Source organism: Agelaius tricolor, unplaced genomic scaffold, assembly GCF_023055355.1.
Source record: "Agelaius tricolor isolate 1412-34295 unplaced genomic scaffold, bAgeTri1.0.p SCAF_7, whole genome shotgun sequence".
NCBI lineage: Eukaryota > Metazoa > Chordata > Aves > Passeriformes > Icteridae > Agelaius > Agelaius tricolor.
In genome coordinates, this window is record NW_027269267.1 from 37,023,783 (window position 1) to 37,051,730 (window position 27,948).

The window sequence follows — 27,948 nt, forward strand, 5'->3', positions numbered from 1 at the left end:
GGTTTCTGAAAAGTGGTTACAGCACACGTGCACCAGGCGCTTTTCAAAGTAAAACAGATCTGTTCATTTTTATTTTCAAAATACCAAAGCAGTAAAATCATGTAATTGAGTAATCACTTGCCAAATTTCCTTTTCTAATCTAATCTATTTTGAGTTACATCAGAGCCAAAATGCAAATTAAACTGGTAAGGTTCCAAGGTTTTTTTTTTCCCCTTCCCTTTCAGAAAACACAATTTAAGGTAATCATAAGTAAAGAAATTTTAAAACCCCATTTGTTTTGTATGCTGTAAACTTTGGAAAACATGTTTCAGCCTGAAGTAAATTTTCATAGGTAATAGGTTACATAGAAGTCTTATGTAAATTTTGATCTCTTCTTAACAACTCCAATGTTCATTTTATAAAATTTGATTTGAAAATAATGCCATTGTTTTAAAAGAGGCTGGAAGGGTGAGAAACTAAGCAAAAAAAAGTATACACTAACAAGGTGCACATACACTCTTCTAGCTGTGGCTACTGTATTGAAGAAGGAGAGATTACTGAGATACCTTGTTTTCAGATTCCAGTCATTCAGTTTTTGGAGGGGGTTGTTGCAGGAGCATTAGAAGCCAAATTTGCTCACCAGGCAGGACAAAGTCAGGAGCACTTGACCACAGGGTGAGACAGATCCCCCCCATCCCACCAGAGCCTCCTGAAGTCACGCATCCCAGCTGAAAGATAAAGGCAACCTTCCAGAGCACCCGCTGCTGGAAACCTTTGCTCTTTGGGTTGCAGGTGTTTGGATTGAGTCTCTGCTTACCCATGGCAGACCTTGTGAAAAGCCATGTGACATCCTTGGTTGCCTTCTTCCACAGTGTTACCATCTGCTGAAAAAAATGGCACCCACTCCAGTCGTGTCTGTTTTCACGATTTTTCTCTCCTCAAAAATACTTCCTTAAACTGGGGGCTGCTTGTGACACCTCCCAGCTCCTTTTTAAGGCTGCGAAGGCACAACTTCAATTCAAGTTAAAATACTTCAAAGCAGTTGAACAGTCTTCCTTTTGCTGGAACCCCTCTAGCCCTAATGACACGCTCCTGTTGAAAGACAGTGGTCAAGGGCAGGGACAGTCCAACCCTCAGCATGCAAAATGCAGCAGGAGACCTAGAGAAGAGAGATGAATTAAAAGGCTGACAGCCTATGAAAGACTGACCAACCTTGCAGCCAGACTTCTAAAGGGTTTCTGGCCGCTCTTCAATGTGCCTTTCCGCCCCCATCTCCAGCAGTGTCATCAGCACTCAACAAAGTTTGTTGAACCTGGTTTGCTGAGCTAAAACCACTGAGAACGAAATTGTTTTTTCTTTGGCTGCTGCTAAAGGCTGAATTGTTAACCAGTTTAACTCCTCGATTCCTCACTCAAACTGCGAGGTGACAGCCAGTGTCAGTTCAAGGGAAGTGAGAGCAGTGTGTAGCCAGGGGAACAGGGACACTATTTTTAACAGCTAATAGCCCAAATTAGCTGCAATGTCAAACCACACCCTCAGGTCTCTGATGGCTATGGAGACTACAAAGATGGCACAGAGGGCAAAGGAGAGACAGGAAAAGCGCGAAATCAAAACAGGCCAGGAATAAAGAGGATACACACACACTACATGCAAAGCAGGGGCTGGACTGTGAGTGTTGATCGTGGGAACAGATGGAGAGATAGAGAGAGAAATGACACCCATTACACTCAAAATCATATGTATGAGAGAGGGGGAGAGGGGAGGGCAGGGAGAGCACAGTGGGAGAGAGAATTCACAAGGCAGGAAATAGATTTGCAGAAAATAATAGTTTAAGGGAAACTGGAATCGGAACTTAGCGTTCACTGGAAAACGACAGCCTTGTCAGATCAGTGCAGTTAGAAAAGAAGGATCCTTTGAAAACCAGCTCAGTAGTTTCTCTTTTCGTGTTTGACATCTGGAAGGAGAATCTGCTCTTTGTACACTGCATAGTCACACAAAGAGTTATAAGGTACAGCCTAACATCAGTGTTGGCTAGCCCCATACATTTATTCTATCAATTAGAGGCAGGACATTGCACAGAATAAACTAAAACCAAATCAAATAAAGCATTCTTCCAGTTCTGAAGAGGACTAAGATGCAAACAAAAAGATCTTCATATTTCCATGGCTTTCCACTGGCACAGGAACCAGAAAGAAATATTCATTTAGATCTGGCTATAAACATTTATCTTGTGTGGGAGGTCTTAGTATTGTAATATGTATTAGAAACTTGGTATTTTTCCAATCAAGTCTTTCCACTTCCATTTACATATATTTAATTGTAAATATTCATTTTCCTACCTGAAGCACTTTAAATAAATATACAATAAACACAGTCTATGTGGAAGGAGAGTGAATAGCTGAGGAGACTTGTGATGGGGCCCAGAACTGCTCCAGTCTCCCCTGCTGGTGAGGAGCAATGCAGGAAGATCCCTCCTGAGAGCTTGTGGGGGGTCTTGTAGATCGAGGTGGTGATCTCACCCTTTTGTCTACTGCACTGAGATCCTCCCTCCCAACCAGTAAATCACAGCTGACACAAACTGGCATCTGCAGAAATGGTGATGGCTGGCCAAGTGATGCCCTCTCACACAGAGAAGTGGATTTCTTCAGAGCACAACCAACTTCAGTTTGCAGTCTTGTCAATACACACTCCTATTTTGCAAGCACTGAAACACACAGGCCATAGAATGAGCAGACACTGTAACCCCAACTGTATTTAAAACAGAACTGCACAATGCACAGAAATTCTCAGGTGAGATGCTGTCCTCTGACCTCAACAGTGCTGCTCACCATGGTCAGCAGGGGCACTGCTGCCTTCAGGGGGAGCCTGCTTCAGCCCCACGCAGCAGTGAGGTGTCAGGGAGCCTGCAACTGCTGAAGCTCTCCCCGAACATTCCCCACGTGCACGGCAGCAGGCACAAGCCCACACCTCGTACACACTGGGGCTATGGGCGCACTGGAGGAGTGCTTCTGTCCCCTACTGTCACCTAACACAGTCCTGATGTAGGGTGCACCACCAGCTGATGCACACAAAAGCCTCAGTGTGTGACAGAAAATTAGTATTTTTTTTTTGGGGGGGGTGACAGAAAGCACATTTTAGAAGTTTTCAAGTTGAGATGCACAGATTGAGGACAACTGGAAGAAGGCTGGAAGCTGTTTTTTCAAGATGAAGTTATGAAATCAAATTGATAGAATGGGTAACAGTGTGGATAAGCAGGAAAAAAGCAAGGTCTTATCAGCTGTTCTCCCAGGAGATGTAAGTTAGAAAGAAGAGAGAGACTTTTACATACTTGAACCACTCCTCAGGCACAATCAGAGGCAGTAAGTTACAACACAGAGTACAGGTTAAGTATGAAGCTTTGTCCATTAGTCATACTTGAAGATTTCCTACCTCCCCAAGATATCCTGTATATACCATATAAACTGAATATTACTGCAGTCATAGTGACATACTGCTACAGTGTGCATTTATTATTTAATAATAAATTTAATATTATTTAAAGAGACCCTTTGTGCCACTTCCCCTGAGAAAGCGATACTTCATTGCTACAGTACATTAATAGCAAAATTAAAATTTATTTCCAAGTAACTGGATCCAATGCCAAACTAAGAAACTGTTGACCTATGGGGCAATGTGGGAAAGATGCAAAAGACATCACCTTATGTTTCATGCCTATACTAATGAACCATGATTTGTTGTGGGGTATATCTATAAAGTGAAAAGAAGGTACATGGCATCATAATACTGACCAAGGCAAGTCAGAAGAACTACAGGAAGTAAGACAGTACTTCTGGAGAACAAAACAAGTGGAGTGCCTCTTCTGAAAGTCACATAGAGGTTTTTTTGCATAGATTAAAACTTTTATCATGATGGATCATAAACTGTAAAGCAGTACTTGTGTCTATCGGAAAATTCTATTTTATGTGTGAATTTGAAGTCTTATACATGAGGACAGATAGAACTCTTTTACTACATTATTGGAGACTTATCAAAACCAGGATGCTTTTTTCTTGAGAAGATGAAAAGTACAGAGATAAGCAAGGAAATAAAGACTGAAGTTTTAACCAATAATATTTTTGTGTGGTTATCAGAGGAATGTAATAATTAATCTTTTAATCATTCTAAAGATGGTGTGAAATCATAATATCTCATCTTTTCCAGCCTCAACCTGCCATTCTTGATCTGAATTACAAACAATAAGAAAGGAGATGATTTAATGAGCAACTTTGTCATGTTGCCATTTTGCCTTAGTCAAAGGCAAATATCTAGTTTTGCCTCTAAACTAAAATGGAACAGACTTATGTTTCAACTATGCTCACAACTGAGGCAAAGATAAATGGAAAACTTAGGGCTATTTTAAAGATAGAACCAGTGTCTTCACATTTTCACAGAGACATAATCAAATGCACACTGTTAAGAAGAAGCAAACATTGATTTACTAGAAAATAAAATCCACTTTGTGAAGAAACACACATGTATGAAGTTTAAACTAAGCTAAATCCAAAATGAAAAATTTCACTCACAATGGCAAAAGGTATGTTCTTATTATGAAAGAAAAAAAGTGTCAGCATGATTTAATCATACTCTATAAATAGGCACTTCAATAAAGTATATATTTACACTGGCTTTCTGGATGCTAGGGCATCACAAAGTAGAATGGCTTTATTACAATGGATGGAAGATGGCAACTACTTAGAACCCAGTGCCAACATGGATTATAACAAATCCAGTGAGTATTTTGTTTTTCAATTATTCATAGAAAATTTAATCCTGATTAAGTATCCTTGGGCAGGAATTCATGGGTAGTTGATGACTGAAACCAACATTTATTTGAAATGCTTCTGTTAATTTAATCTGTGTATATGGCTTAATTATGATTGAATCCTCAATGTAACAGAAATGAATTATATCAGGATTAAAATTCTAGTACCACATCACCCATTCCATTTTCTTTGCCTTTTTTTTCTCCTTTAAAAGATGCAAGGCTGCTGTTTTAATTACCTTTATGTTGCTATGTATTCCAAGCCTCAAAAACTGTTCAGACCTTGATTACTGGATGGAATTTTTAGTTACATTTACTTTTTTTTTTAAAAAGGAAGACATAAACCCTATTTACATTCCCATTAGGATTTTCACCAGTATGAACATTAGATGCAAAAAAGGCTTTTCTTTTACACCCATGATAAAGGAAGGTTTCTTGCAGTCAGTTGTGAACATTTTACATATGTTTTCTAGATGATTCTCCCTCCTTTCTTTCCCTATCTTTTACACCGATACATAAAATGCATTTTCTCTAAAGCATGAAAACAAAAAAACCCTTTTACTCATCGTTATGCATCACACCAATTTCACAACTGGCCTATTTTAAACTTGTTTGAGCACGTAGATGTTTTAGGAACTCAATTTTATAAGACCTTCAAATCTAGTACTGACACAAAGTAATGGCATTTTTTGTTGAGCATGTAGATGTTTTAGGAATTCCATTTTATAAGACCTTCAAACCTAGTACTGACACAAAGTAATGGCATTTTTCCTGTCCGTGAACGGGAGAGAAAAGATTCATTGTACTCTTCTGTGATACAACTCAGCACCACTTGTTAAACAGTATCTATAAAACTCTTCAATATTTTTCAATACTCTTCAGTATTCAACTCCACAATATTTTTAAACACATTAATCTAGGAATCTTGTCAGACCAAAGGTCTGTGAAGTGCTTTGATATTATTACTCAGTTTTCCAGTGAAACCAATGTATCATATACACTTGTGACAAAATACCTGCATATTCAAGTCATTATTGCACATTTATTACGTAATGTATTCTTCCTAAACATCTCAGAAGTGATGTCGATTTTTATGTCCAGAGGATATTGTTAGTGGCAATGTCACTGATGACAGTGAAGATACTTCCCAATATAGACTATGAGATAGAAAAAGTCTGTAGAGGATAACCATGGAGATGCACTGACAGAGGATAACACCTATGGTAATAATCTAGAGACAAAAAAAAAGAGAGAGAAAGAAATAGTAAGTAAAAAAAAACTCTCTCACTAACAAGCCACAATAAATTTCTATCAGCATGAGTGCTCGAGGTTTAACTTTAAACCCTTTAACACTGCTGCAGTTACAAAAGATTTGAACATGCATTTCAAGTCCAGGAATCAGACTCTCACACCTGGGTGTTTTTAAATCAGTGGATAGCCCTGGGCAAGTCACATAACCCTTCTGGCAGTCTCTGTTCTGGGGAATTTCAGACTTTCAATTCACCACCCATGCAGTTTCACAAGCAGAGGTGATGTTTAGATATTCTATTCTTACAACAAACAGTCTGGGGGGGAGGGGGGGGGAAGAAAGCTTGGAAACACTTTGCACTAGCAAAATCATGGAGCTGAGGATAGTGATTTGTCAGTCTCACTTAGCCAGATCTCTTTCAGTTCAAGTCTCTTCATCTGCAAAAGCTGTCTAAGGCTGTATTTATCAAATGCCTAAAGGTGTAACTTGTTTCTGAGAAAGCACAAGTCTTCAGTTTATGTGCAGGCAATCCTTTAAAATGCATGTTTTTCTTAAATAAGTATGGTAGTTATTGATTGTGCATTTTATTGTATTGAGGTGCATTTGAAGAAGCAAACACAGCTGAATTATCATAGTGTAGGAATTGCAGCTGCACATAATGGTTAAAGTTGCTCAAATGCAAGAGCAGAGCAATTGTAGTCCTCCTTTAGTAAGCTCAAAATACTGCAAAAATACTACTTTACTGATACCTCTGGAGACAGTCCTCCTGCCCTGAGGATGTTTTCATCAAGCAAAACAAAAAGTCTCTTCATTAGTAACTCTAGAGGAATCAATTTTTTCTGCCTAGATTTCCTTTTTTTTTTTTTTGTAAATCAAACACAGAATTTAATTTATTATTTATATTTAATAAAACCTTTTTCTTTCCCTTACATATCCTCTACACAAATAAAAGCTCATTTTCTGAATATATTTGCATACAAATGCACAGATGGTTATAAGCATAAAGAAAAGAAGCAAACCCTATGCTGGAAGGAGGTAGTCAATCACCTGAGAACAGTGGTGCACATCATCTGAACATGGCAGGCTGCACACACAGAGTTCTCCACTTCCCAATACATTTAAGCAACCGAGAAACTCAGCAAGTCCACTTTTGTTTTTACCTGCTTAGAGCTTACAAACCAAACAACATATTTGGACAGACTACTTGATCTAAGGAATACAGTTCAGCTACAGGTTCCCTGACCTATTTAGCCACATAAAGCTTTTAAAGAATGAAGACTAAAAAGCAAACAACAAAAAAAATCCACTGATTTATCTTTCTACTCCCTTTGTTAAAAGAATCTCCAAGGTGTTTTTAATTAAAAGCAAACAAGCAAACAATAAAACAAAACACCCCCTCCACATTTTCCTTTGACTTAACAATCTCCCCCTCTCCCTCCCTTAACCCAGAAATGACTACCCTTAGATAATTCGAGCCCTGTATGCCTTTGTAAAATATGACTCACATTAGCATCAATGAGAGCTGTGTGACTAAGACTTTTCAAGTTGCTTTGGGGTCACAGGATTAACAGCCTAAGAGCATGAGTTTGCTAACAAACATTAAACATGAAGAACAACTACTATTCAAATTTCATCTCTTTTATCTTGCCTGTACATACCTTTTCTCTTTGATATTCTCTGAATATTACAGCAATGGTTGCAAGACATGGGTGGCACAGAAACCAGAGAATGCAGGCCTAAAAAAGAAGATGAGTGTAAGCTGTAAAATGACTACATGCCAGCTTAGAAGAAAGAGATGACAGTTACAGGAACTACATCTGTCTATTTTATGAACCCATTGTTTAATTTTCAATCAACATAACGAAAACCACACAATGAAAGGTGGGATTTCTGTTTTAAAAAGCTCTAAACTCCTTGTCAAATTAAAATGCCTGCTTCAGAGTATGATGACAGGGTGCAATGTAATCAAGTCAGACACTTTCTTATGGAGGGAAAGAGTTTAGTGCTTCAGTCAACTGCATGCCACAATTGTATTTACAGACGAAGGGATCAGTTTTCTTGATGTAACCCATACTTTGGCAAAGGTGATGTAGAACTCCCTTTTCAGTGTGCTTCTCTCCACTGTGATAATCTGGTACAGCCCAGCAGCCAGGGACAGAGCTAGGCAGACTCTGAGGCCAATGAGCAGCCCGCTCGCCAAGCCATGGTGTGAATGGTAGCTGTGGTGATTTGTATCTTCAAACTGCTCCCAAATTAACAAAAAGCTCTGAAAAGGAACAACAGCAAAGTGCACTTAGAGTAAACCAGCTTACATTAACTCTCAACTAACCTTCCTGTCACAGATTAAGTTATCTGGTAATGCTCCAGTCTACTTGCTAGGGACTGCCATCCTAAGCAAAAAAATCCAACAAACCCTAGTCTGAAATGCTTTTTGCTGTGACCTATTACTCCAACTGCAACTGGCAGGAACAGAGCTCTCACTTCTTGGATTCTGTAACTTTTAGAAATCTTGACAAGTTAAAGTTTCCTCTAATGCGAAGAGAGGGAATGTAACACCTTAGAAAAAAAATGTGAAATAATCACCTGCACTCTCATCCTACTCTGCAGGAAGACCACTGAAATGATTTCACAGAACTACAGGGAGGTGTCTCCTTTCACTTGTGATCCACAACCTGTAAAGCTTGTTTCAAAGGCAGGCGACTACGCCTTTTCTTTCAAAATCCTAACAGGATTCACTTTTCTTTTCAAAGATGGGGAAGTAAGAGGGTGGTGCTGCTGCCCCTTTTATACAATAGCCTTAAGGCTCAAGCATTCACCCAGGTTGAACTTGGATCTCCCACAATTCCCTTCTTTGCCTAAAGGATATCCAATTCACATCTCCCACCTCCTTGGAGAGTGCTGCAACTGCCAGGCTATAGGGTGTTCTTGGGTGGGCCACTCTCCACCCCTTCTATTGAAGCTGTGCCATTGTGGAGAAAAGAATTCAGCATCAGCTAGGTCAGAAACTGTGAGCGAGCCTGACTCTGCAAACACCTGGCTCAGAAACCTCCTAGGGTCTAGGAAAGGGAGTGTCACAGGCTCCAAATGCCATTCCAACATCTGGCCGAGCACTCCAGCCAACAGATAACTACATAAAAGATAGTAACCCCCTTCTTAACTCCCAGCATTGTATCCATCTGCTGTGGAATCCCATTTTCTGGGAGCACTGTGAGAAACAATATTGATATTCTCCAAGGAAAAACAGACTAACAAGCACCTAGTTTCTGGATTTTAGTTGTGAAGAAGGCCCCAACCAGCTGCATAAAAAAATGTGTCTTGCTGAAGAACACCTTTTCAGGACTTTGGGAATGCTAACATTATAAATTAGAATACACAAAGTTTAGACTCTCAGAGCATCATGTAGCAGCTGAATGGCATTTTATAACTTGAATATACACTGAAATCCAGTCCACCTACTGCACATATCTAACTTGCACTGAGGCTTCAGGTGCCTAATAAAGCAGGTTTTTAAAAGAAAAGTAAGCAAATTTGATGAGTGAAGTAGCTCTGAAGGCCTTCAGAAGCAGACATTGTATGGCTCAATTTAGAAATATAAATTAGTCAAATTCCTTTCTGAACACATTCAAAGGCTTTCTCACTACATAAAGACAAAAAGGTTCCTAATATTAACTTTTTAAAAAATGTGTAATCGACCTGAGCCTCCCAAAGGTGGGTGGCCTTGAGTCTCATCAGTTGAGTATTAGAATAATTTGTGCTAAGAATATCCTCAGAGTACTCTCCTCCTTTCCCCCTCCCTTACCTAAGGGGGACACAGCCCTGTCATTTCACAGCTGCTCTCACTTCAGTCACTCCTCAACCACCTGGATGGAAAATGGAAGGATGGGAGAGGGACAGACATAAAGCATGCATGTTTTCAACATCACGGACTACTAGCACACAGTCTAACCAACAGGCTTTGAATGTTCTAACCATAATGATCAGAAAAAGAGTGATTTCAAGCAAACATCTTCAAATGATCAAGTTACTTGACTGAGAATTCTGTCAGAGAGTAAGACTGAAGTAAGGCTAAACTGCTCCTGAATCCCTGAGATACAGCACAGTGTTTGGTAACGTTGTGTCTACAGCACTAGTTTTGGCATGAAATTGATGAATTCCTATCACAGAAGTTATTTCAGTCCAGTTAGAACATGCTTAGACAACGAACAACGGTTCTACCAGTTACAGAATCACTGCAGTTTTGTGAGCATTTTCCCTTTTGATATTTACATTTGGGAACAGCCAAAATATTTAACTTCCCTGGACTGTACATATTCTCCTTGAGAAAATAAAAGGCTCCCTGAACTTATGTATAGAATCTTCCTGACTCAAGCATCTGGGGGGAAGCCATACAGGCTGATGGAGACAGAACTGTGATACTGCTCTAAGAAAATATCACTGGAACCTACCTTACCTTAAAAGCCAGAGCTCATGAAGGCCTGAATTTTCCTTAGTCTACACCAAGAGTAACAGCAAAGAAAAAAGGCACTTTCATGGGAAGATGACAAAGAGCTGAGTAAAGGGATCATGAGAACAAAGCCCAAGTCCTCATAGGATAATAGTGTCTGAGAGCAGAGTGTGTTCTGGACCAGCCCTTTAAAGAGTGTAAACAACACAACATCAGTTGATCAAAGGCTGTGTATAGTGACAGGAATGTGAGATCACAGAAGTCCAGTTTCTTTCAGCTTCATTAGATTTTTCCAAAATAAGCAGAAGGCAGAGGTGTTAGAGGCAGAGATGGAACTGTCAGTGCAGCAGAGTGTAAACTTGGACAAAGTATCATTGCCCTTTCTATGAGCTGGGGCTGTTCTCACTTACCTGGGAAAAGCAGGATCCCATAGAAAACTGTGCTTTCAAGTGTTTCTAGGGAAAAATGGACTAGGCAATCTATTTTCAATGAAGAAAAACCTTCACAGACAAGCATGATGTTGAAGTTAAAATCTCTTTGATTGTGAAATAAAAAAAAAAAAATTAAAATTTGAGAAATCGAGGTCAAGGAACCCTAAGGTCCCTTACCTTGACCACAGAAAGGCAAGCATCAGCTCACTTAGCTGCAATATCAGGAACAAACTTAAAAACACCAGACATCAACCTGCTGAAGTAGACATCAGAGACCTCTTTTGTTTGCAGTGAGTAGAATTATATTTGAGGTCTGAGAAGAAATCAGGGGGGACAATTCTAATTGTTATCCAGAAGAACAACTGTGCTTAGGCTGTAGACAAAAGAACTGGATGACAGAGGAAGCTAAAGAGCTGACTCACACTATGCTATGTCCAATATTAAAGTCACTGCTTCTTCATAAGATGAAACAGAATGACCATCTCCTTGTTTACATAACACACTGTTCAAAATGCCTGACTTTACCTGTATATAATCCTGACCTATCCTGGCTCACAGGGGACCTGAACCACTGTCCAGTACTGGCCTTCCTCTTCAAATACTAGAGGAATAGTGGCCACAGATATCATCCTGATGTTCCAGATATACAAGCAGAACCTCCACATCCATATGAAGAAGAACTCTTCCTTTATGTCATGAGAAAACAATTATGGTAGAACTCCTCCTTCCCTTCACGATGCCAACACTGACTTTATGACAAGCCGAGATAAGGTATCAATCTCCAGCAAAGACAGGTTCTCATGGGACAGATCACCCCTGAGAGGCAAGGGGAAGGGGGAAGCAAAAGGGAAATTAGAAGGAGCAGCAAGGCAAACTAGCTGTTTCCAACCATATCTAGTATACTGAGTTATCAGACGTCATGCAATGCAGTACAGCAAAAAATGGTTTAGATCTAAGGTCAGAGGCAGAGCTCATTCTGAGCACACCTAAGAACCCCTGTGTAGGGTGATGTCTAATGCAGTAAGATTCTATGCCATTTTCATCAGGTTCAGAGCAATCAGCTATCTTTCCAGAATCATTGCCTACAGTCTGATCAGCCTTGAAAGTTGAAACTACTCAGGTCTATGTGATGGGAAGGGCCTGCCATCAATAAAGTTCTGTACAAGGTTTATGATTCAGCAGCAGAAAGTGGAATTTTTAATGAATGCACAGCAGCCTGGGAATCTTTTATTCTGTGGCTGAAATAAAGAACAAGTTAAGGCAAAGGGAGATGCTAAATGGCAGACTTGTCCCTCCTTTGAGATGTTACCTCTTTGCAGCTGCAAAGACCACAAGACATTTGCTGACTAGGAGGCTGTGTCCACCTGACACTGAAGGCAACCCATGAACATAGCCCAAGAAATTGCTAGTGCTTCTGAAAGAATAATAAGAAAAAATCCATAGCATCAGTACCAAGAGGAGAAAAACCCCTGAAAATCTGCTGAGCAATTTGAACTAGTAGTAGGCAAACAGGCTCAGATAGCTTGCTAATCAAAACTGCATTTAAGTTGAAGAACAACATGTTTTCTCAGGCTGTCCACTTTCTTGACTTCCCTGAAGATGAGATGAGGACAGGTATGGGAGAATGCCAGTAAAACTAACATGGTGCAACCTCTATCTGCTGCATTAGGTTAATACACATAGTTTCCAGCAGCCTCCACAGCAAGTCCTCAGAACAACTCTGATTATCCACATGAAGTTTGTCCAATCTCTGGCATAAGAGGAAGCTGGTTCCCCTATAAGAATCTCTGGGAAAGATCAGAACAGGAAGAAGGTTATTCCAAGTTTTTAGCCATTAAAAGGGCCAATTGAGTGTTTATAGCAGGTCAAACATCCATGTCAATCTAGACAGACCAGTGAAAAACTGTCTAAATCCTGTTTCCCTGAGCCCAACAACTGCACTCTGTAATTAGGAGAACAAATCTGACAGAAGGTGTATTTTGTATGTACTGAACCATGAGATGGAAAATATGCTCTCCAGAAGGGATACTCTTGGTGTGAGGGAAATTTTGCTGGAGACGGTAAACACTGATATGGAGGTGCAAAACTACTTAGGCAATGACATATTCCAATATCCAGATTGTGTTCTGACAAGACTACTGCCAAACCTGACAATCCCAATGGTACAGAAGGAGATGTAGTAGAACTGTGCCTTACTTGTGAAAAGTAAGACAGACAACTGTGTGCTAATGCAGCTCCAGTGCTGCTCCAAGAACCAAAAGATGTCTAATGGACCAGTCTTTGGGGAAGCAGCTCACATGTATGATGCCTGCCCCACTTTTACCATAAGTAACAACCAAAATAAGATCAAGCTGATTATACTGTCTTTTCTATGTATAGTAAAGGGAAACAACAATGAAAAAAAGTTTCCAGTCTCAAGCAGCAGAGTACTAACATACCCATACATATGCACAAGTGCAGAATGAAATTAAATACTTTAGAAGTCTTCTTTACTACCAGCATGTAAAATTTCTGGTGCTGGATAGGTTCATTCCACCTTACTTTGACACCCATCTTTAAATTTCAACAGTCCCATTGACCTTAACAGCCTTTGGTTTATATTCTTAATTAGCAAGAAATGCCAGCTGCCAGCTACTCTTAATGTTCTAGAAGTCCACTTATTTAGTTTAGAAGCAGCACTAATTACAGATACTACCCAAATGGCACAAAAATCTTCAGTATAATCTCTTCCTCATTACTGTCTCCAGTTTCTCCCTGCTCTTCTCTTTCTCAATGGTTTTCAGATTCTCGTCTTTATGATGTGATTTAAAAAAATTTGTTTACAAAAGGCACCACCAGGGTTGAATGATTTCCATTACAATTTACTTTTAACTTACTGGTTTACTTAACTTTCTAATTTATACTAATGGAAAATATTTGAATGAAATTATGTGTCAGACCATTTGTATATTTGCAAGATGAATCCTGCACATGAACCTTTCAAGAATTCCCTTCCTTTTATTGATTGAAAGGACCATTAGACATTCTATTTGAGTGCTTCCAAAAGGAGGGCACTGATGATTTCCGTGGTTTCATGACAAAGACTTTGTCACAGCAACTTTTTTTGTCCTTCCTCCCATGCTGCTGGTTGTCAACCTGCATAATGTAGTTCACAATGCCTCAGCTGTACTGATTATAACTATTTATAGGACCACATTGCAAATCAGATCAATAAAATGACTGTGTAAAAAAATTTTTTTTTACTTTTTTTTTTCAGTCTAGGTTGTTCCAGTAATCTGGTTCACAGTATAATGCTACAAACAATTGGCACAATCAGGAGTTTGGGAAACTGTGGGAACTTCTTAAGTGGTTTTACTGCTAGACAAAAACATACTGTGGAGCTACATCTTAAATTGTTCAAGTAAAGAGAAGGTGGTGTTACCTATTAGACATACTGGGTGCACATTATGCTGTGGGCTTTTTTCCAGTCTTGATACTCCTCCCTCCCTCATAAAATTAAAATATTGAAATTATTTGGTTCACAGTTCTGTCATACTTAATAGCAGCTGTATACTTCAGTGTAAGAAAGAATATGAAATGCAAACCTGTGTAACAACAACTACTACAGCAATGCCGGTAGACGCTGGACTGGAATCCCACTGAAGAGGTCTGCCATGAGATTTCTTCATTCTGCCTATTGTCCAACCCATACACAGACTCAACAATAAGTACAGCATCTGTATCTGTGAGATTATGTCACACACTATTGAAAACAAAAGGAAAATGAATAAAATTACAACCAAAATAAAGTTTTGGTTTTTTCCTATATCAAAGAGAAATGTTCTATATACCCGCAAATGAACGATGGATACTTATGCCTCTGTATCACCTTTTAATTTTGATGAGTTAGATTAGATGAGGTTGCTTTGCCACAAAATCTGGCTATTTTGTGGAGTTTTCAGTGACCAAACAGATCACTATCAAGCTTTCCTGCAGTTATGCTGCAGATCTGCAAGAACATAGGCACAGTGCCATGTCTTTCCAAATCCCACTCTTGTGTCAGAGTAGTCTGGGCTCAGGAGTCCATCTGCATAAATAGACTTATAAATGCTAAAGAACTAAAATCATATGTATGTTAATCACAGTGCAAATATGCAACATGATGAAATGAACTTCTTTCTTCACTCTGAAGAACTTTTGTTCAAAAATCAGATAGTTACATTGTACTTTGAATTAATTGCACTTTGTCTTGAGGATGTAGTAGCTTCCAGAAGAAAGCACAAATATTTAGGACAAATTCCACTCTGAGATACTTAAAGGGGAAAATATAATGAATAACCCTAACACAAACTTCATTTAGATCAACAACTTGTCTGTATTTCATTTTATTAAATGCAAAGTACCTTTACCTCATTTTGCTATGTCCATTTTTACCTCTGTTTGGGAACAATTAACACATACTCCATAAAGTTACATTCTTAATCAGTGTCTCAAACTTGTGTTTAAAGCTGCATCAGAATAAAGAAAACTTTAAGCTAGGATATATTAAAGCCTTTATTTGTAGGCTTGCTGCAGCACTACTGACAGTAGAAAAACCTGAAGATTCCTTTCTGGGTAATTGTTAGCTTTAGACCTAGTAAGTTTTTGACTTAATGAACAATTTTAAAGATGGTGTTGGGATCTGACTCATTGTACTCGCATAGTAGAGATGTAAAAGAAAAATAGATTCTTACGCTATGTATACTGTAAATTTGGTTCAGAAGCAAGAGATGGGGCACTACACACAGCAATGCTTTCTTTTTTGCTTCATTAATGTTTTAGTTCACTTAAATTTGTTCCTTATTTGTAATTTTCACTTACACTATCAGGTACAAGAATAATATTTCTGTCACAAAAAAAGCAAAACTCTACTTTTAGACAACTGGACTGTATTAAAAAAGATAAATACTACATTTACTAAAGATATTGGCACAGGAAATGTTGCTACTGTACAGAAATTAATATGGATACAAGGGAAGCATATCAAAAGAAGATCTACAATATTTCCCTGACATCCAGCAATACTAGCAAAATAAAGAGTATAAATCAGACTTCAGAATGTAATTCCTGGGATATGCTTGGTATTCTCAGAGTTTACATGCTTAAATGTTTCTTAATGTATTAAGACACCTTTGCTATTTAAGATCTGTCAAGAACTTTTAGTAAATACAAAATTGGAAATTCTTTAATAAAATCAACCAGTGCTGATTTTGGGAAAAAAAATGATCATGGAGTTATTTTCCAATGCTATCTTATTGAGAGACAGTACTCACTAGAAAAATAAATTGCTATATGAACCAAAGGCATGCCAAACCAGTGTCACAAATCTAAACTAGAAAAATGACTGAATAATTCTGTGTGTTCTAGGGAGCATTTTCTTTTCTGTCATTCCTTAAGATAAGCTGCCCTATTATAGCCAGACATCATCTCTCCATCATATCATGGATACAGCTACTGCTCTGCTTCAGTGTGGTAACAATTCAAGTGGATTCTCACATAAATTTGTGTAAGACAAAAATCCACAACCAGCTTTAATCTGTGACATCCTATACATTGTGCTGGAAAGAAAAAGGGTAAGAAAAATTTTAAAGATTCGAATAATCTCACAATATTCAATGTCAGTGTAAAGTCACATTACTGAGCTGATACCAATTGTCTGATTTCATCACAGTTCACCTTTTTTGACTATTCAACAGACACAATAATGGTCTTTGACTCTTCACATTTTATTTTTACCAAAAGTTAAAACAACAGCATTTGCAATGCTTCTGAGTGCCAGCATTATTTGTGTGATTTATGAGATTGGATTAGGTGGTTAATTAGACTGAGGATCAGCTCTTTATACATGGCAAAGACTACATCATACTAGGAAAAAATAATTGCTTGAGATGGTACCTGAACAGGTTTTTAGAAAGATATTCTGGCCAAACTGCAATTAATAGAAATTTTAACATTGATTTTTAACTCAAATTTCTGCTCCCATATAGGAAAAATGGTATCATCTTTCTCCTTCAAACTATACTACTTGCCATCAGCCATTCTTCAGAACTGCAATTGCTACTGAAGCTTTCCACATTTTTATTACTTCAGCTCTCTTACTGTTTTGGAAACCACCAACTTCAGAGACAGTAAGAAAGTAAAAACTTTCTTAGCTGAATTTCTTAAATTATTCAAAAATAATATTCATTATAATCTTATATAAATAAAAGTGGGATTTTTGACTACAACACATATACAAAAAAAAAGAAATCTAACATGAAGCTATTCTCTCAAGTTCTGGCTGGATAGTTAACACTGAGGTGGAATTATGACTACCTTCATATTCTCCATTTTATTTCATTTCATGAGATGAGATGAGAAGGAATGTTTAATTACACAGCTGCTGGAGTGGCTGCAAGGAGCTGCCAGCTCAAATGGTTAAAACAAGAAAGAGGCAATTATTGTGGTGCCAGGTGCCATCAAGAGGCTGATAATTCCAACTGCAGCCTTCTAAATGAACTCTGCAAAGGGGAATATTTCTCTGTATAGGCTGTTACTCCCCAACACTATCACACTACTGCAGCACTACTTTCTTGGAGTGCTTTAAGCCAGTCAAAAGGAAATGTATTTACTTGGAATGAACCCCCAATTCTTCAAAGGTGAACTGCAGGACAAAAACCCCCAAACTATCCAACAACAATGGAGAATGAAGAATGGAACAAGATTAAGTTAGTGCATTTTTGAAAGGTATGCTACAGGAATTTAGTTCCAGTGAGAACTTGGAATCTATACAGAGTGGAGAAAAATGCTTTGTTAGCATCAAACATTCACATAAGCATTTTTTGCATCATGATAATCATAAGATTTGTGCTGTAAAATACTTTTCCATTTAATAATTGTTGAATTTGTCAGTGAAATAACAAATTCTATAAAATATGATTAAGCTTCCTAAAAAGCTTGGCTTTCTAGATCTAACTCAACAAAACTCTTCAATGTACTGAAAGACCTGCTCAGGTGATATTCATGCCTTTAAGTGCTTGTAGTAAGGAATCTAGAGACAAAAAAACCGTTTGAAAAATCCTAAACAATATCACAGATGTGTAACTTCAAATACAGTTATTGTAAACACATAAAACAATTTTTTTTTCTGAAGGAGCAATTTTTAGTATTTTATATTGAAAATCAAACGATGTGATCCAATATCATAGTATAGTCCAGCAACAGCATTTGCTATGTATTATACAGATGCATGGGTAGGAATATGTAAGAAACAGAGGACAGACTCACATTCTGCCAGACTTCCCATAAAAGGAGCTCCTATCCCATCTCTAGAATAACTGAAACAAGAACAAAAAGATTGCATTTTTAAGTGGGTGTGTCTTAAATGGGTGTTCTCTCTCACAAGTACATTTAGATAATGACGCAGTTCAAAAGTCAGTCCTGTATTTTGCCACAATCCCTCCCAGGCAAATCATGTACTGATCTTCACAACACATTGCTCTTAAAGACTGAAAGCAGAAAGAATCAAAGGTACCTTGAGAAATGCAGGTAGTTGGCAAATGCTGAACCAGCCTGCAACAGTAATGCAATTGTCAACACCTTTAATACACCATGCATAGGTCCACGCTTCCTAATTGTTTGCCACAGGGATTGTGCATATATGCATGCAGTTATGAAGTATGCTAGGACAAGCAGGAAAAAGAATTCATGTAATCCTGTGGAAAAAAAAATACAGCTTAATTTTACAAAGAAACGTTGCTACTAGGAGCAAGTAACTAAAAAAAATCCAAAACAGTGGGTTTTCTTTAATACAATCATTGGGAAATACTTAACAACTGTTACCCAAAAGTGATAGTACACATAAAAGGTCTAAATCCTAGTCATTTTTATCCAAGAAAATCAGCGAATTTTATCAAGGAACTGATTATTATTTGATCTGGCAAAGTGTTTTTAATCAACAATACCTTTTCTGAGCAGAGAGGTTTGCAGCAATTACCAGACTAGTATAAAGTGCACAGTTTCTTGATACACACAAAACAATTGTAGCTCATTTGTTCAGTAAGTAACATATTTATTAAAGGACTCATTTTTAGCTCCTTCTGCTTGTTTGTTTGATTCCATAAAGGCACAATCTGAGGTGAGAGAAACCCCAAACAGACTTCTGTTTAATCTTTTTAACCACTGGGTGTCACCCTTCCTCCACATAAAGCAGCTTAAGAAGCACAGCTGATCAAGTCTGAAAACCTGAGATAAAGTAGCACAGAAAACAGTAATTCATTCTTAGCATGCATTTTTTGCACTTGTCTAAAAAAAATTTCCCCCAATTTTTTTAGATTATTTATAAAACTGAAGTCCTCTAATCTAATTTTCAGTCTGGCAGTAGTCTGGGAGAATGCTTCCCTTAAGACCTGGAAATCTTTTCTATTGTCAGTAAGCTTGGCAACCCATCAGGAGCTCCCCAAGGGTCAAAGCCAGTGAGATATAAGCAAAAACAGGTTAGCAAACACTTCTCTCAGAAAACTTTTTTTTCATTCTCTAACCTTCTTTGAAATTTAGTGGTGCCCATTGAATCAGATTCTAAAAAAAGCTTTTTCTCCAGCAGCAAAATAACTCTGGTAAAAGCTCCCAGCCACCTCCCCCCAGAGATTGGGAAGAGCAAGTATACACATTTTAATATCTGAGCTGAAAAACATTAGAACTGGATGAGTTCTGAATAGTAGCTAGCATTATAGCTTCTGTGACTGAAATGAAGCATTTTGGACATACACACAGGAAAATGGGAGAAAAAGAGCTTAAGGTAATTAAGAGGATTAAAAATTCCAGGCCACTCTGCTTTTCTTGTACACCAATATATGAGCATGAGTTATCAATGACAAATCCATCTATGTGGTATAGATCAAATCCTTCTTTCTGCTTCAGAAGATACCCACTGAAGCTGGCAAAGACCATGTAAGTAAAAGTTATTTCTCACCGTGAGGAGTGAGAACCCTTGGAAAACTCTTTAGGAAAATCACCTAGCTTTTAACAGACACTAAGCATTTATGATAGAACACTCCTTCCAGCCATAGGGAGAGTGTAGATTATTGGTTTGAGACCAAAAGGCTTAGGAGAAAGCTGCACTGAAAACCCACAATAAAAAATACAATTTTCAACCTATCTCCTCTAAGTTTCCTGACTTTCAAGGAACCTAGCTGACAGACAAAGTAAAATATTACATGAAATATCTTACTTCAAAGCTCTTCAAAATGCCACCTGTTCATCTGCCTTTAGAAACCCTGGATTTCACTGACACAATGTCTTATGTAGAAGACCCTACCATATAAAATAAGACTATTTGCCAGGGATTAGAAGTCAGGCCCCCTCATCTCTGAAGGCAAATGTCTTAATCACAAGCCTCCTAAGTTCTCTCTCATGCTTTCCTTCTTATTAATTTAATTTTTGAGATGTTCTGTGCCAGGCCACAGCCTAAAGTAATTCAAGTGAAGGAAGACCTAACTAAAACCTTCTGCAATTACAGAATTTTGAGTTGCCTGCATGAAATATGCAAGAAACGAAGCTGGATCTTCTCTCTGATACCCTCTTATTCTAAGTTTCTGTGGAAAAATAGCAAAGATTATTTCCCAGAGATGCATTAATTTAAATTAAAAAAGAGAAAAACAGAGAGATTAAATGCTCCTCAGCTCTTTCAAAGTAGACCAGTGCACATAGCTTCAGGATTCATGGCAACAATGCAGGTTTTAATTCTGAATTAACAGAAGTGTTCTTCTGCAACTCTGAAAGACATGGCATGTACAGCTCACCTTGCTTCCTACTTGTTAGACTGAAATACATACATCCAGCACATTTACACACCTCCTTACTCAGCACATAAACTATTCAGAGTTCTGCTTCCCAGTGCTCAGTCTTCCTACAAAATTAATACAGAGCTGAGATGCCTCTGTAGGAGGTCTCTACATCACTTCAGTGTGCCATATGATGCCATGTAGCTGCTTTGCCCCTTGACTTAGCAATTACTCCTTTAGTTATTACTCCTCTTTGAGAGTAAGTAAATTAACCTAGAATTCACTTCTGAAGGCCAAATTCACCAAATAAAAACTAGAAAGTTTATAGAACTTAAGAAGTTAAAGAGAGAGGTTAAGTCTGATTATGAGCCTTGAAATCCAGATTAATAATGTGCTACTTTCTTGCAGATTCTGCAAAGAATATTCCAGGGAATATTTTCTTCCTTTCAAAAACAGAGTTGTATTTGTTGCTTCTATATTCTCTTGAGGTCATGAGTGTCAGCAGGGCATTTGATTCTGAGCACAGCAATTAGGCTCATCCTTGGTATATTCAGGTTTTAGGCCTATCCTTGGTATATTCAGGCTCTCTGTGTATAGGAAGGCAGACTAAGCCTTCAGAGCCCCTTCCTCACAACAGACCCAGGTGAGTGACATGTTGATGAGGCCTCAACATCTCAAAGAGCAGTAATGCTATTCACTGCAACCAAGAATACATTAAGCTGGATTGTCCAAAGCATACAATTTTATACAGGCATTTCTTTAGCTGCTGTCTTGAGTTTTTCTTTGGATGCTTAAAGATTTAAAATTACATTTCTTAATTATAACAAAATCAGGCCTGACAAAGCTAATATACAGCCTGTGACTAAGATACTTATAAAGATCTAAACACTGAACTGAAATTGTACTGGTAAAATGTTTTACCATGCATGTACTCTTGTTGCAGAAAATCAAGTTTCACACATTTAAGGAATTTCACTAATTAATTAAAATCAGGTATTAAGTTTACATTCAAGTGGAAGATTACAATTTCAACATGTTCAAAATACCTATCAGCAAGGATTTAACACTGACTTTCCTTGTGCATCTACACTTCTAGTTAGGCAAGTTTTGCAAAGTCAATCTGGGGAAAAGAAAGGATTTTTCTGTGATGACAGAAAACGAACTCAAGTTTACTCTTTCTAAAAAAACAGAATATGAAATAAAAGAGGCTCTGCTATCCACTCCCCATACTCTTCCAAGCACAGTAAGTACTGATTTGAGTTATCAGATCCTTAACTTATAAATCTAATTTTAAGAAAAAAAATCTTACCAGATTCCCCTGCGCTAAAGTGATCTAATGGATTCCCTTCTGCATCTGGGTTTAGTAAGACCATTTCAAACTGAATATCCTCGGATTCAGAATAATTCTCTTCGCAGGTAAACTTGTCTACATAAAACACATACCATGTTTCCGGATAAGGAATCTGGGACACTGTCAGATTTTGCTCTGTGTGGTTCACAGTCACTTTGGAAGAAAGCACAAAGAACAAAAATAGGAGTAAATACTTGATTAGTTTGGCTTTAGAAAACACATGTTTGAATGAAGATAAAACTTAAATCCACAGCATCGTATAGAGGTTATAAACTACACACAGTAGAAAACACAGTGAGTTTTGAAAGCTATCCGTAACACCAGAGAGCAGACCTCCAACTTCAGCTTTTGTTTCAAGTAGGTGCGGGCAAGGATTGGGGAGGACACTGCATCCCACCCTTCAGCTCTGCTGGGAGGGTTCCCTCCTTCTAAAAGCCAGAAAGGGCAAACTATGTTCTTGGCTTAGCATCTTCCATCGTCTAGTTCTGTATTGACAGGATTAGCTATTCTCTACTACTCACCAGGTACTTCTGCAGCATGAAAAATACCTTTATGAAATTTATTTGAGTTTGCTTTTGAAGAGATTTACAACATCAAAGAGGAACAGCTGCATGTGAGCTCAGTAAACAATACCATGGCATGCTTAAAAGGTGCAAATCAGTATTATTTCACAGGATCTTCCCCAAACTGTAATATACTGATTTTCAATTGACAGCTAAGGTCTGAAACCATTGTGTAATCAAACTACCCATTTCAAATCAGATTACATTTAAAAATGACTACATAAGATACTCATGTTTCATCTTCTTGCTGTCTTACCACTATTTTTGCCTGAAAACAACAGTCAACCAAGCACAGTCTCTTCAAAACAAACTCTTGATGCAAATGAAACCTGTGGCTCCCTATGTTTGGCTGAAACTGCAAGAAACAAAAGCACTGTCACACTGGCTACTGAACTTGAGGGCTAATCAGCTCAATCATTTCTCTGCAGGAGAAATAACAATAACAGAATAATTCACCTTAACACACATAAAAATGGCAATGGCTAAGGATGAAGAAAAAATTTAATAAAAAATCCACAAAACACTTTTTTTTTTTTTTTTGTGAAGGGCCTTTCTAAATAAGAGCTGCAAACATACAACCTCATTTTCCCTAAATATTTTGTAGACAAAATTTAGAACAAGTTTTTAACTTGAAGCCAACCTGTAAAAAACTTCAATGTAATTCCAATAAACGTGTTTCAACTACAAGAAGTTATTTTCTGTTCTCTTCAGGTATGAACTGAGCAACATTAGAATCCAGGAAGAATTGTAGTGTATGTGTCCTTGCAGCAACTGTCACGAGGTACAGATTTGGATGACACACAAACCAGTATTGCATATGGTGCTTAATCCAAATGAGAGGCAAACTGTGGCTGACAGGAGTGGCTTTATTCCCCATGTCACCTCTCAGCTGAGTTCTGACACTGTTATTTGTGCCAAGAGTACGGGATTACACAGTGTGTTTAATCAGTTCCCTCTCAATCTGTAAGCAGACTCAGAGGTAGAAAAGCAACTGATATTGTCCAAGATCAGCAAAGAAATCCAACTCACCCTGTGGTCACACAACTCCTAACGGAGCAGAAAACAGTGAGTACACTACTGGGACAAGTCAGGAACAACAGACCAACTGCCAGTTATTCCAGCAGCACTTCTGTCCAGCTCTGATGAAGGGTAAGGAAACCACATCCCTACAAGTGACATCTGTGTAAGGTTTCATTATGACAAATGATCGATCTGTTACTCTTGGGATTCTGACTGCACAAAGGAAATGTATTTAAAAGAGAAGCTTAAGTCACTTAAAACACATTTGAATGGAGAGTCTAACACTAATTTACCTTCTTAGAGGGAAATTTATGCTTTGAGTACCACTACGATAAACAAATGGTGCAAAAATTATTTGTCTGTCTTCTAGTTACATAACTCAATGCTTCAGTGTTTTACTATTCTTTCACATTTAGATGGATACTCAAGTTAAGTTTTATCTTGATTAGCTCACCTTTAATACTGTATTAAAAATTTTCTAGCATGTTTTATACGTCGAAGCATGACAGATTTGTGCTGCCATGAAAATATAATTTTATTTTTGTTTTCTCTGCTTTGAAAAATGCCATTTCCATGGAACTGGAGAATGGGAGCCTCCTAACAAGTGAGAAATGTTCCTTTGTAAACAAGAGACAAAAAGACAATCTACATATTCTAATCTGGTATAACTCTTAGCTCAAACATTAAAAACAGCTGAATGTGAGATTCAGTAACAAATATCAAGTTATAAAAGTAAAGGGTGAAATAGCATTAAGGAGGGAAGTTATAAAGTAAGGTAGTATGATGCAGATTAATTTTTGTAGAGAATAAAGACTTATTATGAGGTAGTGAAAGAGAAGGTTTACAGGTACAAAATTACCCTTTTACTTTGTACTTGGCCTACACATTCCCACCTTACAAGCATTTGTTTCAGAAGTTTAGAGGCAACTGCAGCAGGTTCCATCACTTTGCCTCTAGTTTGTTTTTCATTCCACTGCAATGAAAGTCACAATTCAAACACAAACGAGTCACAACTCAAACAAGTCAAACATCTGACTGTCCGAAACATCCAGCTTCTTTAGTTCTTCAGTTTCTTAGTACAAGGGTATTCTTTGCAAATTCTCTCTCATACCCAAGATAATCTATTTTATGGAAATTTTGAGATTAAAAAACCAAACAAAAAGACATTTATTCCAAGCAGAGCTAAAAAAATTCTCTGTACTGAATGACTAAATGAAAACTTCGGTCAAGTATGTACCCTTTCTGAGTTGTGAACATGTCAAAGCATGAACTGGAACTGGTCATGAAGTTTGGCTGTTTCCACTAAAGCCATTGTTTGTCATGGACTTCATTTTCCAGTAGCACATTAAATCATAACTTGCAAACAAATTCTTCTGAAGTGATACAAAGAAAGAAATTTTATTTCCTTGTAGTATTTTTAATTGCAGAAGACCAAAGTCCTGGTCGATGCAAAGCTTAAATTCACTGAAATGAATATTCTAAACACATAGATAACTTAACAGAGTTCTAAATACACAGTAACGCTGTAAGGAGAAAAAAAACCAGTAACTCACTTGTCAGCTGAGCTTTAGAGAACTTCTCTGTACAGCTGTGGTCTTGGACACTGTTCTCCAGCTTCTGCCATTCCTGTGCTTGAAAGAGGTGAAGTCTAGCTGCTTTTGCCACAGCTACTGCTACATTCTTGATTCTGACACACAGAACAGCATGGTCACCTTAATATTTAAAAAACAAAATCAACTATTCTGTCTTGATGTCAGTTACAAGCAAACAGTGTGGCACAGATTTTTCTTGTACTTAGCTGCAACACACCTTCAAATTATCCTTAATTTTTTACCACTACTTCCTGCTAGAAGTATTTATGGTCTTTCAGGAACAATTTCTATGTCTCTCATGAAGAAACCAGGGAACGTACAATTGTCTGTGATGGTACTTAAACAAACCTTAACTATAGCGTAAGTGTCATTAACCTTCGCTACTACAAACAGCCTTCACTCTCCCCTCTTTTTTAAAACAGACTTCCAGATAATGTTTTTTCCCCTTCCTCCCTCCCACCCCAAATTTTATTGTTTTCAAGTTAAAGACAGTGCCTCAATAGTCTCAATATCTTGTTCAAAGTCTAGTAGTTTATGATCTCTGTGGAATGACTATGAGCATCGCAGGGTAGCTCTTAAGTCTAACACCAGAACAACTTATGTGAAAGGACTTTCATGTTATGGGTGGATTACCACTAAAATATTAATTATAGATGACAGATTGATGCAAAGAAAATCAAACTTCAAAAGTGTTCTCTAATGTGTCAGTCTACCTGTAGAATCAGAGAACGGCAGAATGGCCTGGGCTGGAAGGGACTTGAAAGACTACTTAGCTTCCAACCCCTCTGCTGTGGACAGGGACACTTTGCACTAGACCAGGTTGCACAAAGACCCATCCAGCCTGTCTTTAAAAACTTCCAGGGATGGGGCATCCACAACATCTCTGGGTAATCTGTTCCAGTGCCTCACCACCCTCACCGTAAATATTTTATATCGAATCTAATCCTACTTTTTTTTTTTTCAGTCTGAAACCATTCTTCCTTGTCTTGACGCTATAGGCTGCATCTTGACACACAGAAATATTTTAGCCCTTTCAGAACTAGCTCATTTGACAAAATTTATCTTGCCTGAGTAATTCCACAACCTTCAAAGTTGTTTTCATAATTTCTTTCATATACTAAAATATGAAAGAAGACTAGAGTCATAGACTTTTTTAACCTAGGAGTATCCTAAATTAAAAGGTAGAATTTAATGGAGAAGAAAAGTCAGTAAAATGTTAAATGAACTACAGTTTAGCTAAGATTTTGAAATATTAACAGAAGGTTCTAAAGAAACCTTCACTGAGACCCAAAATAGTTGTTGGTATTCTTGCAGGAAGAGAAGTATTTCTATGCAAATACGCAACATCAATTTATACAATTATATCTGAACACCTACACCACTCATCTTCAATTTTGACAGTCTTTTCTCAGATTTAAACAGTGCAGGTTTTTTCCTTCAGATCTATTTAGAGCACTCTTACAGTTAACTTCTAGGACAGTGCTAATTAACTGCTTTCAAGTCACTTCATAAGCTATCTCCACCCTATCCATCATTCCTCACTCAGTACTGGAAGGTCATGCTCCAACTCTCTTTTGCTTATGTCACGTTCTCCTGTTTCCCGTTAGATTTTGAAGCATGTGCAGAACTGTTCTGCCACGAAGCTCAATGGGAAAGAAAAACAGCCTAAGCTACTGAAATGCTGAGCACAAAGGAAAAGCAGGCTGACCAGCACAGCCTGGCTGGACATGGCACTTGTCATGGCTACACACATCTCTTGATGTAAAGTAAAACTTCTCTAGCAAGCACAGCGGGCCACTGCTAGGGCTCTTTCAGCAGGATAGCGGTCAGCAATTATTACTAAGTAATTACTGACTAACAGTCAGAAATTATGACTAACAAGGAGTTTTTAACACAGGAAAGAAAAACCATTGGGAATAACCAGGTGAGAATTTTACATCCTGATGCGCGGTGTCACCAAGACCACACGGCGACGTGAAGACTGCCATTTGGGGCAGTTCCCAGGGGCAAGGAGCGATGCGTGTGGCAGCGAGAGCGCCTCTGCTCTCCGGGACAGCCGGCCGGGAGTGTCCGCACGGGCTGGGGACACGAAGGGAGGCACAGCGCTGCTCTGCTCCGCTCCGAGAGCCACAGCGGGGAGGGGCCGCTGCCAACTGCTGCGCCCGGGGCCGCCCCGCCGCGCTTCGGCCACGTCCTGCTGCCGGCCGGGACCCCCGGCCCCGCCGCGGCGCTGCCCGGACAGCGGATGGGACCTGTTGCACGTCCCGCAGAGGCGGAGGGAGAAGGAGGAAAAGAGGGAAAGAGAGGGAGAGAAGCAGGGGAGGACGGAGAGCTGCAGGGGCTGACCCCGCTCCGCACCTCGCGGCCCCTCCGGCCCCCACCGGTCCCCCCGCACCCCAACGGCTCCTGACAGCCTCCCCCTTCCCCACGGCGCCGCTCCAGGACGGCACAGCCGCCGCTACCCCGCTCTCCCGCCCTCGGGGCACCCACCGTGGAACTGGAAGTGCGCCACGGGCCGCCACGGCTCCCGGCGGGCGGCGGCGCTAGCGAAGCCGCCCCGCAGCGTCTTGCCCGCGGCGAGGCCCCAGCAGCAGCCGGCGGCGGCGGCGCTGAGCAGCCACAGCAGCCGCCACCGCATCCCCGGAGCCGCCGGACGCCGGGATCCTCCTTCCCCCCTCCCGCGCGGCCCCGCCGCGTCACGTGACGGCCCCCACCGCCTTAGGCGCCAGCGGCGAGAGA

At 39.0% G+C, this 27,948-nt stretch overlaps 1 protein-coding gene across 1 annotated transcript; it reads right to left on the reverse strand.

The window, feature by feature from the left end:
* Positions 1 to 40: 40 nt before the first annotated feature.
* GPR180 (G protein-coupled receptor 180) lies at positions 41 to 27,833 on the reverse strand. The gene is made up of 9 exons (XM_071430979.1): positions 27,700 to 27,833; positions 25,171 to 25,304; positions 21,993 to 22,187; positions 18,436 to 18,616; positions 18,189 to 18,238; positions 14,489 to 14,646; positions 8,104 to 8,295; positions 7,688 to 7,765; positions 41 to 6,011 (listed from the first exon to the last, which is right to left on the reverse strand). Coding segments are annotated over exons 2-9 (1,014 nt in total). The 5' UTR covers positions 25,172 to 25,304; positions 27,700 to 27,833; the 3' UTR covers positions 41 to 5,852.
* Between the last annotated feature and the right edge of the window lie 115 nt (positions 27,834 to 27,948).

Bases quoted from the DNA above. Each gene is read 5' to 3' on its own strand.
- GPR180 (XM_071430979.1), bottom strand. The intron at 14,647-18,188 runs GTGAGTCTGTCC...TGTTTTCAATAG, and splicing joins TATGGGAAGTCTGGCAGAAT to TGTGTGACATAATCTCACAG. The intron at 6,012-7,687 runs GTATGTACAGGC...TTTTGTCTCTAG, and splicing joins GAGAATATCAAAGAGAAAAG to ATTATTACCATAGGTGTTAT.